This window comes from Erpetoichthys calabaricus, chromosome 8 (assembly GCF_900747795.2).
Source record: "Erpetoichthys calabaricus chromosome 8, fErpCal1.3, whole genome shotgun sequence".
NCBI classification, from domain to species: domain Eukaryota; kingdom Metazoa; phylum Chordata; class Cladistia; order Polypteriformes; family Polypteridae; genus Erpetoichthys; species Erpetoichthys calabaricus.
This window is the reverse complement of record NC_041401.2, coordinates 133,235,132-133,253,083: the sequence shown is the minus strand read 5'-3', so window position 1 is coordinate 133,253,083 and position 17,952 is coordinate 133,235,132. Positions and strand designations below refer to the sequence as shown.

At 38.1% G+C, this 17,952-nt stretch overlaps 1 protein-coding gene across 1 annotated transcript in view; it reads left to right on the top strand.

The window, feature by feature from the left end:
* The first annotated feature begins 4,568 nt into the window (after window positions 1-4,568).
* LOC114656081 (calglandulin) overlaps window positions 4,569-17,952 on the top strand; it is a 79,669-nt gene continuing 66,285 nt past the window's right edge. Inside the window, exons 1-2 of the mRNA XM_051931410.1 lie at window positions 4,569-4,666; window positions 5,198-5,372. Of these exons, the coding sequence (XP_051787370.1) occupies window positions 4,658-4,666; window positions 5,198-5,372 (184 nt within the window). The 5' untranslated portion in view covers window positions 4,569-4,657. The remainder of the gene's footprint in view (window positions 4,667-5,197; window positions 5,373-17,952) is intronic.

Sequence of the window (17,952 nt, the reverse complement as noted above, 5' to 3'; positions counted from 1 at the left end):
AATTTTTTTTTATATTTACTGTGCATTTTATAACACATTTTATCAACTATTATTTTCACATTTTTGGAAAGTGCACTTTTTGAACTGTTTTTTTATCTATTTATTGAAGTATTTATTGCACAATAAATTGCATCTGTTTTTTCTAATTGTACCTCTGTGTCCACCATTCTTACTGTTCAACTGGCCTCAGTCCCTGTATCGAGGTCTTTAGGTCTGCCAGATTTATGGGATGAGGATCCGAGAGCCTGGCACTCCTCAGCTGTTTAAAAGTCACTCATAGCCATTTCAAAACAACAGCTTTTCAGTGGCAATAACTTTGCCATCACTGCTTATTGCATTCTTCACTTGTGAGAGTGGCTCAGAATGGGTATGTGGTTTTTCAATTTTCACTTAAGTTTATTTCTGACACCATTTCATAGAAACCTGCATTAACTTCAGTCACTGCATTGCACACATAATATTCTGTGGCAGACCAAACTACATGTGATGTGAAATGACACTGATAACGAGGTTATTTAGAAAAGCTCATAAGAGTCATGCAAATGCTGATACTTTTAAAAGCAATGCACATGCGCACAAAACTCAAAAGACTCTGAGTTTTGAAGGGCACAGAACTCTTCAACACAACTGGACAGATTTAGGTTGGTTGCAGTTGTGTGCATTATGATTCCAGTTCCCATTTTTTTAAACCGCATGTAAAACAGACTGCTTATTTTAGCACAGTTCAATTGTTCTTATTATACTAAATGTTCTGGGAGCACAGAGGAGATCAGTATAAATGGGTTTGAGAACTCTAGAGACTTGGAGGCGTGTAAACTCCTCTTTGCAGGAAGACTCTAAAATGTGCAATATGCAGACATACTTATTAAGTAAAGCAGAGCAGAGAGATTACATACTTAAAAGATCATCATTGCGATCCACTCACACAAAAATGTCAATGTGGTGTGAAGCATCCAAGAATAGCAAGAAAAGCTGGCCCGAAATCCAGGCAGCCTGACTTTCCACTCTATTAACTGGCTTTGGCCCACACCATGCCAAAATGCACTTAACTTCAAAAGTTCAAAAAGAAGTAAAATACATTCCAAGCTGAAATTGCCCATTAAGAAATCCTAAGCAAATACATAAAAAAAAACACTAACCAGAAATCAGTATCCCACAAACAGAGTCAAAATAGTCAAAAAGCCACTAAATACAAAGAATTAACAATAGCAAACAAGGAAACTTTCACCACCCACCAATGTACCTCAGAGGAACCACAATTCCCATGAGCCTTTACAGCATAAACACTACCTCAACAGAGATTGACAGATGGCCCTCACCTCTTGGGGAACCACCCACAAAACACAAGTAAAAAGAAAGAAAAAGCATAATCACATAGAAATTAATTACAGGTTGATTATCCCTAAACCAAAATGCTTGGACCAGATGTTTTAAGAATTTTGGATGTTTTCAGATGGGGACACACTTGATCAAGTAGGGAAATGCAACCAAACCAGCTAAATGACCTACATGTATAATAATGCATATATCTGAGCTCTTATTATAATGCGGATTGATGTGACAAACATATTAAACCTCAAAAGTAATGAATATGAGGCATAGACTTTATTTTAGTTCTCTTTTAAGGAGGCCGATGCAATGTATTTTGACTGAAGAGCTTTTTTGGTTTTTTTTTGTCATTTTTATATAGGCTATCTGCTATCACATCTCAGAGAACTAGCCAACAGGTCAGAAATATGTCAGACAACCTTCACTCCATCATGCCTGCTTTCCTGGAATCCATTAGCTGACCAATGAGGCACTACATTCAGTTTTTGTATAGTGTGGGTGTACAAACATAAAGCAAAACATGTTTTTGCCAATATAAAAAAATGCCAAAATATAAAGGCAATTGCAGCAGTGCCCAGCAGCTTCCCTGACCTCTAGAATGCAGAAGAAAGGTATTACAATGGTGTGCATGCTCTTGTGTGCTCAGTTGCTTAACGTTGCATAGATTCCTCATAATGCAGGTGCTAGTGTTTTCATGTGTCAAGAAGGAGGTTGCTCTACCAGCCAATGAAGGTCTGTGATGTTATGCTGATGCTCAAAAAGTATTTTTTGCATTTGGATTTTGGAATTTTGGATTAGGGATGCTTAATTTGTAGTAATCACAACAGACAAAAAACAAATATAATTATACAAATAATAAACATAAATAACATAAATGATAATATTTAAAAGTTGAAACATGATATATATATTTTTTTGTTGAAACAAAAAAGATATTAAAATGAATTTAAATATAAGCCTGGGGGAACCCTGACTTAAACATAACAGTCATGAGATATATTTGAGCAGCACACTTTTCACTTAAGCCCTTACTAAAGAGTGTAAGGAGAGGGAAAATAGATGGGGTAGTTTGTCTGTCTTCATTTTTAGGACCAGAACAATAGCAGTCCAAAGCAACTTTGAATAAATAGGTGCTTACAAATCTTCATTTTTAAAATTATAAAGCCAAGATGGCTACTTTAAAAACTTAATACAACCAACCTCTTTATTTACCATGTACCCACTAGCAGAAGCTGTATACTGTACTGTGCAGTTCATGAAGCTAGAAAGTGCTTGCAGCATATGTAAGCATGTCATATTTCCTTTAAAGACCAGTACCTCTCCAACCAATTAACACTGTCATGGCCAACACACCTTAGCTGGCATCCCTGTCAAGATGGGTCCTGGTCCATTACCTAGCTGGGAGGCCTGGGGAAAGAAAAGGCAGGAGAATTCCTGTCTTTGCCATGAAATTGGCAGGAGGAGCCAACAATTTGTGGAGTCTGTCAGCATCCTGACAGAGGAGGATAAAGGGCCGTGACCTGGCCGGGAGGACAACATAATGGAGCAATGGGTGAGGACTCTGCACCCTAGATATCAGTATCCCTGGACCATGGTACCCAAACAGACATCCACAGGGCATGCTGGGAATTGTAGTGCTGTGGAGCAGCCCTGTTATGTTCCAAGGGTGGCACCAGGGGGTGCTGCAGGGATTTATGCTCCCTACTTGTGAAAAAATGTGAATTTCCCCTTGGGGATTAATAAAGTATCTATCTATCTATCTATCTATCTATCTATCTATCTATCTATCTATCTATCTATCTATCTATCTATCTATCTATCTATCCACTTGACCCAGAAGTACTGTACTTCCAACGGGATATGCCATAGCAACGGAAGTACTGTTGGTCCTTGGATAAAAGGAGTCGCTCTGAATCATGCCAGCAAGTTGGAGTTGGGTGGAAAAAGGGCAAAGCTCACCTGGGAGAAGCGGATGAGGAAAAAAAGAAAAGAAATAGAATTGTGATTGAGCTTGTCTGAAGGTTACTGTACTAAAAAGTTACCTTTTTTAAGGCAATTTATTATAAGAAACCTTTGATTTGAACCCGTGACTTGTATCTGTGCAGTTATATCTGGGGTTTACGGAACTGCAATGCTCTTAGTGGTCACAACAGTTTTGAAAGTACACACCCAGCTGAATCATATATCTGTTTATTTTCAAGATGGATGCTGCTGCTATTAAAGGTTGTTGCTGTTCTTTTTACCTAATTTTAGGATTTTGTTAAGTCCTTAGTTTCTCCACTGATTAACGTCAGTGCCACAAAATAAAGGAACAATAAATTGTGTTCTAGTCCTTTCCCCATTCAAAGCAAACATGATTGTGGCATTAATTGTAAAATAACTAAGAGGCTTTAATTATCTATGTGAATTTGACCATATAGTGCTTCAGTGTGAATGACAGTGTTTGAAAGAAGTAGGCCAAATATTTTGCACGTTTCGTAGTCTCCCTTGAGAATTTTTAAATATGCTTAAAACTTGATATGCCTCCTTATTTGGTAAGCTGTCTTGTTAAAAGCTCATGGGATCCTGACACACCTGTTTAGGAGAAACTGACAAAAAAAATTGTCAGTGAGAATGTAATGATATTTATCACTCCAACTCTGCTGCTTGTTAACAATATATTCTTCCTCATTTAATGACTTATAAAAATTTTCTTTAACAAGATCAGAGCTCTATAGTATGATACCACCAAAAATGTTAAAATGTTTCAATAAAACCTGAAGTAAATTTATAACAGCTTAAATATTTAACTAAAGCACAAAAATCATAAAAATATACATACATGTTTAAACATATCAGCATTGTTAAATACAAGACGATGAAGGATTGTTACTTAGAAAATTAAGCAGCACACCCAAACTATGAAATAGGCAAACAGTATTTGTACTTTACATTAAAATACAACATTATACCATTACATACACAAACTGCTTATTTAAGATAAATTGTCATCATTTTGTATGATTGAAAACTTTATATGTTTAAAAATTGACTAGGAATAAGGAAGACTAGCCATTAGATTTGGAATCTGTATAAGCAGGAGAAGACATGTAATTAAATAGCTGATAACGAATATTCCCAGTTAGGCTTAAGGAATGTGTGTCTCTAAAATAGGAGCCTTCTTTTTAAATATGCAGCTGCCCATATAAGGTAGGCGTGGATCCAATTACTCTTGGGAAATGACAAATTAAACCTGTACAGTAATGTTTAAGTGGAGACAACTTTTCTTTCATGGATCACTACTGTGAAGAAAGAGGACACGTCATAGCCTGCATTTTAACACATACACATGAAAATGGTAAGGGAAACTCTGTTTGTACCATTAAATTACATGTAGACTAGAACACATTTTACAAGATTGCAATGATTAAGTATACCTTTTGCTGAATATATAAAGATTGTGTAAGTATATGATCATGGGCACAAATAGGACCTTGAGATGCCATTACAGGTGCTTAGCTTGTATTACAGAAAATAGCTGAAACTGTATTATTATGATGATGAAGGTCATAATGAAATAACACTTCATATATATAAATAGCTTTACTACATTATTGTGTATGTGTAGCTTTTTAGGAATTAATTAAAATTACCTGAAATACATGAAAGAAAGTAACTTGAATAAGTCTTACTGAAAGCTGAAAAAACTTAGAAGATTATATTTTCTTGGCAAAGTATTATATAAATGTAGTAAAATATACATTTTGAAATGAAACTGAAAATCTTGAATCTTACGTTATAGAAATGACTTAATCAAAATAGAATGCTTAATGAAAATCTTGATTGCATATGTACAGTGTATACATGAAAGCATTTATTGTTCTTTTAGGCAGCCACATTAACTCCTGAACAGGTCACAGAATATAAAGGAGTCTTTGAAATGTTTGATGAAGAAGGAAATGGTTCAGTTAAAACAGAAGAACTAGAAAAACTAATGAGTTTAATGAGCATCAACCCTACCAAAAGAGAATTAGCTCAGATGGCTAAGGATGCAGACAAGGAGGGTAAGAGCATAAAGATTGTATTTTTAAACTAGATATGCACAAGTACTATCTGCTGGACACTTTACAAAAAGCAAAGTATGGTGGATTTATTTTTTTATTAACTCTTACCTCATCACAGCAAACGTTTCATGGTTCGCTGCCAAAAAGTAGGTTCTAATAATTTGCTGTATGTAATAAAATAATAATAAATAGCTAAATCAGTTAATTTATTAATTTGTTTGTTGTAAATCCCAGGGTACTTTAAGCAGTAGCCAGCAAGAAGTGGTGCTGGGAGGAACATGTGGAAAAGGGGCACATTTAAAAATGAAGCCATTTAAACAGTATAATTGTTCTGGGGTGAAAACAAGGAAGCAATGGAAAGAGTTACCCAGGAGAAACAGATCAGCATAAGGAACAGTCTAGTGAGAAATAAAAACACATTCAGTAGCAGGCAGCTAAAAGAGAGACAGCAGCAGAAGGCAGAAAGCATTAAGTAGTGAGAGCAACTTAAATACCGACCCTTACTAAAACTAAATTAAAATACAGAGACTTAGAGATGGATAGTAAGTATTAAACCGGTCCTTTAGTTTCTTAAACTCGTCATTAAATTATATTCAATTCAAATGTATATAACTTTCATTATGAGGCTTATACAATGTAAGTCCTGTATAATACTGGACTTTTCAGAAGCTAGCTTCAAAAAAGTCTGCTTCCATGAATCTTACATCTGCAGGAGATGCCAGCTGATCCAGTACCTCAAGCTCAGGTTTGCTGAATTCAGAAAGGAGGTGGCAAGCTTGCATCATACTAAAGAAGTTGCAGTTGCAGTAGGGGACTCAGTCATTAAGAGGGTTTGAGATGCAGGTTTGCTCCAGAGATAGAGGGTCTTGTATGGTGTGATGCCTTCCGGAAGCCCAGATAGGAGACCTCCCTGGAAGGTTGGATAGATTCTTGGCCTGAGTGCATTCGATTGTCACTATCCATGATAGAAAAAAATGTAAATAGATAAAGTCAGGCTGTCAGTTCTACAAAACAAAAAAAAAACAGCTAAGTACTGTACCAAGATCAGGTAAAACTGATGGGATTAGAAAGCTTAACATGTGTAACTCCAGTCTTAGTATAGATTTGTATAGGTTTGTGGGGCATTGGGGTTTCTTCTGAAAAAGATGGGGCTTGTTCCACCACAACATGTTACCTTTTAGCGCTACCAATGTATTAGGGAGGCATATTAGATAATTGATGGAAGCAGGAAGCGAAGTATTATATCAAATGGAACTCTTTCAGAATTACATGATGTTAAAAGTGATGTCCCTCAGGGATTAGTCCTGGAGCCGCTGCTGTTGATATTCAGATGCCACGGGTGGGACAAAAAGCTGTAAACGTCGCTAAACCTCACCATTATATTTTAGGTACACCCTCTTTGCTAGGAGGACTATTAGACTCCTTGACTTTACGTCAAAGCCCTGCGTATGCATGAGTAGCGTAGAATAAATAATGTCTAGAATTGCATCGACATCGGGCGAGACAGCGATGCATTTTACTCTAAGCAAAATACTCCAAGAGTATTATTTATTTATTTTTTGCGTATTATAACTGAATCGGGCTCTGACGTATGGAACTCCGATTTTGATGCAAGGGATCTGGAGTTCGAAAACGGCAAAGTTCATCTGGGAGGACTACATAGGCACTAATCGAACTCTGATTTTGATGCAAACGATGTGGAAAACGATAGCAAAAGACAGGTACCTGCATCAGCTGATCGGTATGCAGGTGATTGGTAGTACTGAACACGCTGGTGTAGCTTACATGTTTACGGCAGCGTTCGCCCTGGGTGGACTACACAGACGTACGTAGATGTGTGGGATGCAATCTGCCGAATGGACTTCATCAAACGACACCGTGTGCTCGTGGACACTACAGATTACCAGCCACTCTAGTACTTAAAAGTGTTTTTTTCCAGAAGGTATGTAATAAGTATGTGACTATACATACTGTAGGGGCACGTGAAACATACAACAGAGTGACATTTAGCATAAATAAGTATTTTATGTTTATATATGTGTGAAATCATTGCTTTATGTGCTTTTCAGAAAACTGCGATTTTTGGAAAAATATTAAGGCCTTACGAGAAAATGGGGAAAATAATTAGCCCCAAAAGAGTTAATATACATAAATGTCCTGGAAAATGTTTAGAATCCACAAAATGATTAAGTTAGCAGAAGATACCAACCTAGGTGGAAAGGAAGATTTGAGTATACAATGGGAGGTCTGAAACGTGAGAGTACAGTTCATGAGAAGGATCTAGAAGTCATAGTGGACTCAACACAATCTACATCCAGACAGTGTACAGAAGCAACCCAGAAAGCTAAAATGATACAAGGTTATATCTCACAAGGTGTTGAGCATGAATCAAGAAAGGTAATGCTTAAGTTATGTAACACACAAGTGAGGTCTCACCTGGAGTAATGTGTTTAGTTTTGAACTTCATATTATGAAAAACACATAGCAGCAGTACAGAGAGTTCAGAAAAGAGTGACTAGGCTGATTCTCGGATTTGGAGGTATATGTATGAGCTATTAGCAGAGATTGAAGGAGCTGAACCTTTTTTGGTTTAACAGCAACAGAGTAATCCTTGTATAGCCCCCAACCGCACAAGGAATGCCTCAGTGGGCTTTAACAGGCCCTGTTTTTTGATAGCCCCACAGCCTTGACACCCTAAGAAGACAAGAAAAAAAACACCCAAAAACAAACGCCTTGCAGGAAAAAAATGGAAGAAATCTTGGGAAAAGCAATTCATATAGACATCCACTTTCAGGTGGATTGAGCACGTAATTGGTGTTAAAAAATGGAATAAATAAAGTACAATATACAGCCATATGAAAAAGTCTGTCTCTTAATTCTTTGGAGTTTTGTTTATCATTGGCTGAGCTTTCAAAGTAGCAACTTCCTTTTAATATATGACATGCCTTATGAAAACCGTAGTATCTCAGCAGTGACATTAAGTTTATTGGATTAACAGAAAATATGCAATATTCATCACAACAAAATTAGACAGGTGCATAAATTTGTGCACCCCAACAGAAATATTACATCAATACTTAGTTGAGCCTCCTTTTGCAAATATAACCGCCTCTAGACACCTCCTATAGCCTTTGATGAGTGTCTGGATTCTGGATGGAGGTATTTTTGACCATTCTTCCATACAAAATCACTCCAGTTCAGTTTAATTTGATGGCTGCCGAGCATGGACAGCCTGCTTCAAATCATCCTATAGATTTTCGATGATATTCAAGTCAGGGGACTGTGATGGCCATTCCAGAACATTGTACTTCTCCCTCTGCATGAATGCCTTTGTAGATTTCGAACTGTGCTTTGGGTCATTGTCTTGTTGGAATATCCAACCCCTGCGTAACTTCAGCTTTGTGACTGATGCTTCAACATTAACCTGAGAAATTTGTTGATATTGGGTTGAATTAATTTGACCCTCGACTTTAACAAGGGCCCCACTCCCTGAACTAGCCCCACAGCATGATTGAACCTCCATCAAATTTGACAGTAGGTAGCAGGTGTTTTTCTTGGAATGCGGTATTCTTCTTCCGCCATGCAAAGCACTTTTTGTTATGACCAAATAACTCAATTTTTGTCTCATCAGTCCAAAGCACTTTGTTCCAAAATGAATCTGGCTTGTCTAATGAGAATTTACATACAACAAGCAACTCTGTTTGTGGCATGAGTGCAGAAAGGGCTTCTTTCTCATCACCCTGCCATACAGATGTTCTTGGTGCAAATTGCACTGAATTGTAGAACGTTGTACAGATACACCATCTACAGCAAGATGTTCTTGCAGGTCTTTGGAGGTGATTTGTGGGTTGTCTGTAACCATTCTCACAATCCTGCGCATTATGCCGCTCCTGTATTTTTCTTGGCCTGCCAGACCTGGGTTTAACAGCAACTGTGCCCGTGGCCTTCCATTTCCTGATTACATTCCTTACAGTTGAAACTAACAGTTGAAACCTATGAGATAGCTTTTTGTAGCCTTCCCCTAAACCATGATACTGAATAATCTTTGTTTACAGATCTTTTGAGAGTTGCTTTGAGGATCCCATGCTATCACTCTTCAGAGGAGAGTCAAAGGGAAGCACAACTAACAATTGACCACTTTACTGTAAATACCTTTTCTCATGATTGGACACACCTGTCTATGAAGTTCAAGGCTTAATGAGCTAATCCAACCAATTTGGTATTGCAAGTAATCAGTATTGAGCAGTTAAATGCATTCAAATCAGCAAAATTACAAGGGTACCCAAATTTTTGCACAGCCAGTTTTTCACATTTGATTTAATTTCATACCACTAAATACTGCTTCACTAAAAATCTTTGTTCAGAAAACACCCCAGAAATCAGATGTTCCTAGGAAATGAAAGACATACCACTGTTATCTTTTTTGTTGAAAGTAGAGTAAATTATTATTCAGGCTGAGAGGGGTTCCCAAACTTTTTCATATGACTGTATATAACAGAACTCAAGCAATCCTCTTCACAGATCTAGAAGGTCAATCTATCATTGCCCACCTCAGAAATACAATACAATACGATACAATGTTACAAACTGCTTGCACAGTGATCCTCAACAGAGACCTGCTATAACCCTGATATAATGACTACACTTGTGGAATACACTTGACTACACTTGTTTGGTCCACAATTTGAGAACGATTGTAGCTTTAAATGCTTCTGTTTCCTGTGCCATTTTCATTTTAATGTTTTCCTCTCTGTAGAATTTTTAATGCACCATACCATTTTCTAAGCCCACCTAATCCTAAACAGGGTCATAGGAAACAATACCAGCAATCATAGGGTGCAAGGCAGCCTATCACAGGGGATCACACTCACGCACACATGCCAAACACCCCCTAAGGCCAATTTAGTGTCACCAATCCACCTAAACTGCATGTATTTGGTCTGTGAGCGGAAACCAGTCCACCCAGAAGAAACCTACACTGACATAGGAGTAAAAACATGATAACAACAACAACAACAACATTTATTTATATAGCACATTTTCATACAAAAAGTAGCTCAAAGTGCTTTACATAATGAAGAAAAGAAGAATAAAAGACAAATAAGAAATTAAAATAAGACAACCTTAGTTAACATAAAAGGAGTAAGGTCCGATGGCCAGGGTGGACAGAAAAAAAAAAAAAAAAAAACTCCAGAAGGCTGGAGAAAAAAAATAAAATCTGTCTGTTAACTGTGAAGCAGCAGCACTACCACTGTGCCACCATGCTGCCTACATTTTTAATGTGTTCAATAAAATCTATAGAGCAGGGGTCTCCAACCTTTTTTCCCCTGAGAGCTACTTTTACAAAATGAAAATGGCTGAGAGCTACTCATGTTTTCTCATAGCTTATTTCAACCCAAACAAACTGAATAAGCTTGTTTTGCCTGAACATTTACAAAATGTTGGTGTCCACAACTCACATTTTGCATTAAAACATCACAAAAAAATATTTAGTTCACCTGCAAGTGCGTTTTGTATGTATGTTTGCATTTTCTAGTGTATCTCACACTGTTGAATTCAAACATGAATGCTGCCAAAACAAAATAATGCAATTACAAATACACAGTGTCACAAACTTGACTCAGAGACATAGAAAGTTTTGGAGCAGCCACCAGTGTATTTGGTATCCTAGCTGCAAAATCGTAAAATTGTATACAGCACTGATAGATAGATAGATAGATAGATAGATAGATAGATAGATAGATAGATAGATAGATAGATAGATAGATAGATAGATAGATAGATAGATAGATATGTGCACAGAACTGAGGGAAAAGGTGGAAGCTTTTAAAGGGGAAGACAGGAAGTGAGATCAAAGGGGTCAGGCTCATGAAGGTCTTCAGCCATAGGTTCGAGCCTGGACGTGAACATCACAGGGGCCGGAGCCGTCAAGGACTCCTTCTATAGGCTCGGTCCTGGAAGTGACTTCAAGAGGACCAGGTGGAATCTCCCGTGAATGGTCTGCAGGAAAGGTAGAAAAAGAGTCGGTGCACTCTGCTACATCCTGGTATGCCTTGAAACTGCCCTTACTCAAGCCCTTTAGCTGCCTCCTAGGCACACGTGTGTGACAACAGATATTACTTATTCAGTTGTTATTTTGTTACATGTCACTGTTTCACTTCACAAGAGTATTCACATGTCCAGTTGCATGTGTGATGTGTTTTTTAGTTAGTCAGATGACTGGCGCTAAATGGAGTCAACAAGAGAGGTGTATAGTGGAGTGTAGCCACTTAGGTTCACTCTTATGGAGTCATTTAAATGTTCATCTGTCTTGTTTTGAACTTTGATTTCATGACAATCATGTCAGAAAAGGCAGACTCACAGAGATATGTAGACCCAAACAAAGCAGACATTTTCAGAGCTGCTTGCTGAAGTTTCTTGTAGTTATCTGGCTCTACTAAGCTCCAGAACTGCTGAGAATACTGTTGAGACTTTAACTGCACATTATTTTGAAGGTTTACTAATACGGTATATAATACCAGTAACCGCGGACTGCGTGATAACATGCAGTGAATACAGTTGACTTCACAGTTTTCATTTTCTTTAAGTTTAGCATACTTTTGCTCAGAGGTTGTTGCACTTGCTGCTTCCTGAGCAGCTGTTCTTTTCTCCACCTTAGCGGCCTTCTTCTTTACTTCTTCCGTCGGCATCTTTTCTCATTAAAACTGGTTAAGTCAGTTTTTGTGTTGCAATTACTTAGTATGTTTTTCTTAATTTTTCACTTAAGCTGACACTTAAGTCTTCAATCTGCCTCAAGAATGATTTAGCCATACGCATGCTCCACACAGCAGCCCGTGTACCTTAACTCCGTTTAGCTTGGGAATGAGAGAGCAATTGAATTCAACTTTGTTTGCTATTTAAAATAAAGTGTTACTTAGGTCTTAATGAGTTTGAGTCCGGATATTCTCTTAGGTGTATGCCACATTGAAAAGATAGATTGCAATTCAGATTGTGGATCGTGATTTTTTGGAAAGATCTCCCACTCCTAATTTGACTAATCAAGTTTTCAAATTTATATAGGATTCATTAACCCTTTGGCGAGCTACTTGGAAAGGGGTTGCAAGCTACCGGTAGCTCACGAGCGACGTGTTGTAGACCCCTGCTATAGAGTTTCTTTCCTGAAATTCTAACATAATATTTGTTAACAATTAACTAAGCTGTTTGTTCAAAGCTAAAGATGATAATTTTTTTAATGGTTGATTTTTTTCTGCATCATATATAAGAGAATTTGTCTGAAAATAAGTAGTGTTTTCTGTTTTTCATTTTCCAAACATTTCATGCTTGAATATATATTTAAGGATAAATGATTGACAATGTTGATACTTATTTTCTGAATCCACTGTATATTTGATTATTAGTTACTGGATAAAGTTTCCATCCATCCATTCATTTTCCAACCCGCTGAATCCGAACACAGGGTCACGGGGGTCTGCTGGAGCCAATCCCAGCCAACACAGGGCACACCTCCTCCCATAATTTTTAAAACATAATATTCATGTGTGAGAGGATCTGCCTGGAAGAGTGGGATAAACTGCTCAAATCCAGGTGTGCAAAGCTTGTAGAGTAGTTCTATCCAACTCCATTCCTCCAGTGCCACTGTGACTACATGCTTTCATTTTAACCTTGATCTTAATTAGTGACCAGTTTTGGCTTCTAATCAACTCTTTTGCCTTTATTTTAATTAACTTATTATTTAAGACTGAAACTCTTTAATTATTTCTTTTTTCCTTAATTAACAGCAAAACAATAATGAGATGCAAAACAAGCCAACACTAGACCAGCAACTTATGTTCATTATGCAATACAGTAATCCCTTGCTATATCGCGCTTTGCCTTTCGCGGCTTCACTCCATCGCGGATTTTATATGTAAGCATATTTAAATATATATCGCAGATTTTTTGCTGGTTCGCGGATTTCTGCGGACAATGGGTCTTTTAATTTCTGGTACATGCTTCCTCAGTTGGTTTGCCCAGTTGATTTCATACAAGGGACGCTATTGGTGGATGGCTGAGAAGCTACCCAACTTACTTTTCTCTCTCTCTCTTGCACTGACTCTCTCTGATCTTGACGTAGGGGGTGTGAGCAGGGGGGCTGTTCGCACACCTAGACTATACGGACGCTCGTGTAAAAATGCTGAAAGATTATCTTCACGTTGCTACCTGCTGTGTGCAGCTGCTTCGTGAAGCGACATGCTGCAAAGTGCTTCGCATACTTAAAAGCTCAAAGGGCACGTATTGATTTTTCTCTGTCTCTCTCTCTCTCTCTCTCCCTGCTCCTGACGGAGGGGGTGTGAGCTGCCGCCTTCAACAGCTTTGTGCCGCAGTGCTTCGCATACTTAAAAGCCAAACAGCCCTATTGATTTGTTTGCTTCACTCCTTTGAAGAGGAAGATATGTTTGCATTCTTTTAATTGTGAGACAGAACTGTCATCTCTGTCTTGTCATGGAGCACAGTTTAAACTTTTGAAAAAGAGACAAATGTTTGTTTGCAGTGTTTGAATAACGTTCCTGTCTCTCTACAACCTCCTGTGTTTCTGCGCTAATCTGTGACCCAAGCATGACAATATAAAAATAACCATATAAACATATGGTTTCTACTTCGCGGATTTTATTTCGCGGGTGGCTCTGGAACGCAACACCCGCGATGGAGGAGGGATTACTGTAATGGGTTTAATTAACAACAAGAATTGGCTTCTAATTAAGGAACTGGTTGGAATGAAATTGGCTGGAGTTTGAGGCACTGACTTAGCTGTTGATCAGTTGGCTCACTTCACATCTCCTTTCTCTTTGGGTGCAGAAAAAGATGAAGCATTTCAGAGGACTGAATGTTAAGAAAACAAATTGATTAAAATGAAAGGAAAAGTACTTAATTAGCATCAGAAACAGGTAACTAATTAAGAAATGGGATAGAATGAAAATCTGTAGCCACAACAGCACTCCATGACTAGTGTTAGAAACTCCTTTTGTACAGTAGTGGCCAGAAGTTTTAGCAGTGACACAAATGATGTGTTTTGCAAACTTTGCTGCTTCAAAATTTTTAAGATTATTTTTTTACATGTTTCTATGGTATACTGAACAACAATTTTAAATATTTCATAGGTTTCAAAGGCTTTTATTGGCAATACGTCAAATTTATTTAAAGAGTTAATATTTACAGTGTTGACTCATCTCATAACTTCAGCAGTTTGCTCTGGCATACTGGATATCAGCTTCTGGGCCAAATCCTGACTGGTGGTGATCCTTTCTTGCCTTTTTAGTGCTTGGAGTTAATCACAATTTGTGGGCTTCTGTTTGTCCACCTGGTTTTTGAGAATTGACAACAGGTTCTCAATGGGATTAAGATCTGGGGAGTTTCCAGTTCACGGGTCCAAACTTTCAATGTTATGATCTCCGAGCCACTTCGTTATCACTTTTGCCTTGTGACATGGTGTTCCATCATGCTGGAAAATACACAGATCATCACCAAATTGCACCTGGATTGTTGCTTTGAAGGAGGTTTTGATACCATTCTTTATTTATGGCAATGTTCTTGGGCATAAATATGAGTTGACCCACTCCCTTGGATGAGAAGCAATCCCACTCATGGATTGTCTCAGGATACTTCACTGTTGGCACAACACAGGACTCATGGTAGCGTTCACCTTTTCCTTCTCCGGGCAATCAATTTTCCAGATGTCCCAAACAGTCTAAATGAGGATTTATCTGAAAAAATAACTTTTCACCAGTCTTCTGCTGTCCAATCCTTGTACTTCCTGAAAAATTTCAGTCTGTGCTTGATGTTTTCAGCCTAAGTGGCTGAATCGAGTGTCTGAATACTTACATAAATTATAGATTTCAGTTTTTCATTTTTATTAAATGTACAGACCTTTCTTTCTTTGCAGACAATGGGAAGTCAGAAAATTAACAGTACACTTTATGAAAAGGATTTTGGAGTTGTAGTGGACTCGTCACTATCAACTTCAAGACATTGTTCAGAAGCCATTAAGAAGGATAGCAGAATATTCAATTATATAGCACCCTGATGTGTACAGTACAAGTCCAAGGAGGTTATGCTGAAGCTTTTGTAATGGACTTGTAAGTCCTCATCTGTGGTACTGTGTGCAGTTTTGGTCTCCAGACTACAAAAAACACATAGAAGCACTAGAAAAAATCCAGATAGGAGCGATTAAGCTGATTCCTGGACTGCAGGGGATGAGTTATGAGGAAAGATTTAAATAGCTGAGCCTTCTCAGTTTAAGCAAAAGGAGATTAAGAGATGACATAATTGAATTGTTTAAAATTATCAAGGGAATTAGTACAATGGATCAAGACAGTTATTTTAAAATGAGTTCATCAAGGACATGGGGACAAAGTTGTTTTTCTTCACATAGAACCATAAATATATTGAATAAGTTACCCAGTAGTGTGGTAGAAGTAGTAATTTAGGGACCTTCAAAACGCGACTTGATGTTACATTAGGGGAATTAAGCAGACAGTACTGGCTGGCGTTGTTGGTTTGAATGGCCTGTTTTCGTCCAAATGTTTCTTAATGTTCTAATATTTTCAGTTTTTCATTATAGGTGTGGAATACCAAGGGCACTCCAGTCTCCCCTACCCCAACACAGACAGGCAGATACACAAGCCCACACTCAGTACACGTTTATTTCAGTGAGGAGGCGCTTTTGTTTCATTCTCCACAGCACAGTGTAGTATAAGCACCAAACAGCACAATACACAGTCGTTCTTTTTTCTTGTCTCTCTCTCTCAGGTCACTTCCTCCTCCACTCCTCCTCAAGTTTTGTCCACCTCCTCCTGACTCTGGTAGTTGCAGCTGGCCCCTTTTATAGGACACCCGGAAGCCTTCCAGGTCTCTAATTATCTTCTTGTGGTAGCACTTCTGGGTGTGGTGGAAGTGCTACCAAACAGGGCTCAGTAAGCATTCAGATGCCCCCTGGCAGTGGCCACAGGCCCCAGCAGGGTTGAACTTCCATGCTTCAAACCCAAGACCCCGCTGCAAGCCAGGGGGGCGGTCCTCTAGCATTCTGGGGAAGATACTGTCCTAAATAAGCTCTCTCCCCTGGTCTTTCCATTATTGAAGCGCCCTGGCTGTCTACCACATAGGTTATTGAATGTAGACTGAAAAAATATCCATTCAAAATTAATTCTACAACACAATAAACTGTGTAGAAAATGAAAGGGACTGAATACTTTCTGAATCCACTACATATAACAGAATTTCTATTGTGGCAGTAACACTATATAGCATCATATCATCAATTTGTATATTTTAAAACCAATTCAATCTTCCAGTAGACAAGTCTTAAAAGAGGTGGGGTTGTGAAAAAAATGTCAGAATATAGTTGAGCAAATCACTTGGGGGTTTGGGATGGCAAAACATTACAATACTGTGTCTTGCAAAAATAAGAACAGTTTTCTTTTAGTGTTGTCACATTAACCTCAATATTATCTGAAGATAGTTAAACATAAACTTATTCTTTAGTTAGAAAAAAATGTGGATTTGTGCAAAGGGCCATCTAGTAACTTTATACTCTGTAGCTATCTATATTTTAGAAGCACCAGTGAGGCAGAGGGACTGCAATGATTAAGTTTACTTGAGCAGAAAGGTTTTCTGGATACATTCATTTTTTCTACAGCTATAAAACAACATACTGTAGAAACCCTCAGAGACAGAGTATCTATAAATTACAGTTCTTACCCCAGGCAGACAATAGTCTCAGAATATAATTTTCTTGCCACAACATAGCCAAACTCTGCCTACCTGACTCTCAAATAATAATGGGTTTTATGTGCTCCATATGTGTTACATATAGCCTCCTTAGTGTAAGACCCAGGCATTACTTGGGCTGCAAAAAACGTGCTAAAAGTGTTAGTTCCAAGTGTCACTCAGGCAACTGTACAGATGCGTCTTGCATAAACGTTAGAACTGAGAATCACTTGCACTGTAAAAGTGCTGTCAGCATAAGTTCCGAGCATTACTTGGGCAACGTTATAGGCGGGTCTTGTGTAAGTGTTATGTCCGAGCATCACATGGGCAAAGGTGTCAGTGTGTCTTTTCCTCTCACCTGGAAGTGTGATCAGTAACCCCATCTGTAATAATGGCATCTCGTAAGAAACATTTTTTAGCAGCCCAGTAGTTGCACGCTCTTGCTAGTGATATGAATAGTTATGGTGAGGATGTTGAAGAGCTTCTCATCAGCAGTGATGAGGGACTTGTTATGAAACCTGAGCAGTGATGGTGCTGGTCCAAGAACAAAATTTTGGCAACACCTGTTCTTTGGAGAAATTATGTCAGAGTGTAGGTTTTCATAAATTATGAAATATCTGCACTTTACCAACAATGAAGACATTGATGGGAATACCCATCCAGCACCCAAACTGAACAAAATTTGGGAAATATATCAGGCTATTGTTGCAAAATTTTGGAGTGTTTACATTCTGGACTGTGATGTCAGTATCAATGAAAGTCTCTTGGCTTATAATAATAATAATAATAATACATTTTATTTACATAGCGCCTTTCCCATGCTCAAGGCGCTTCACAG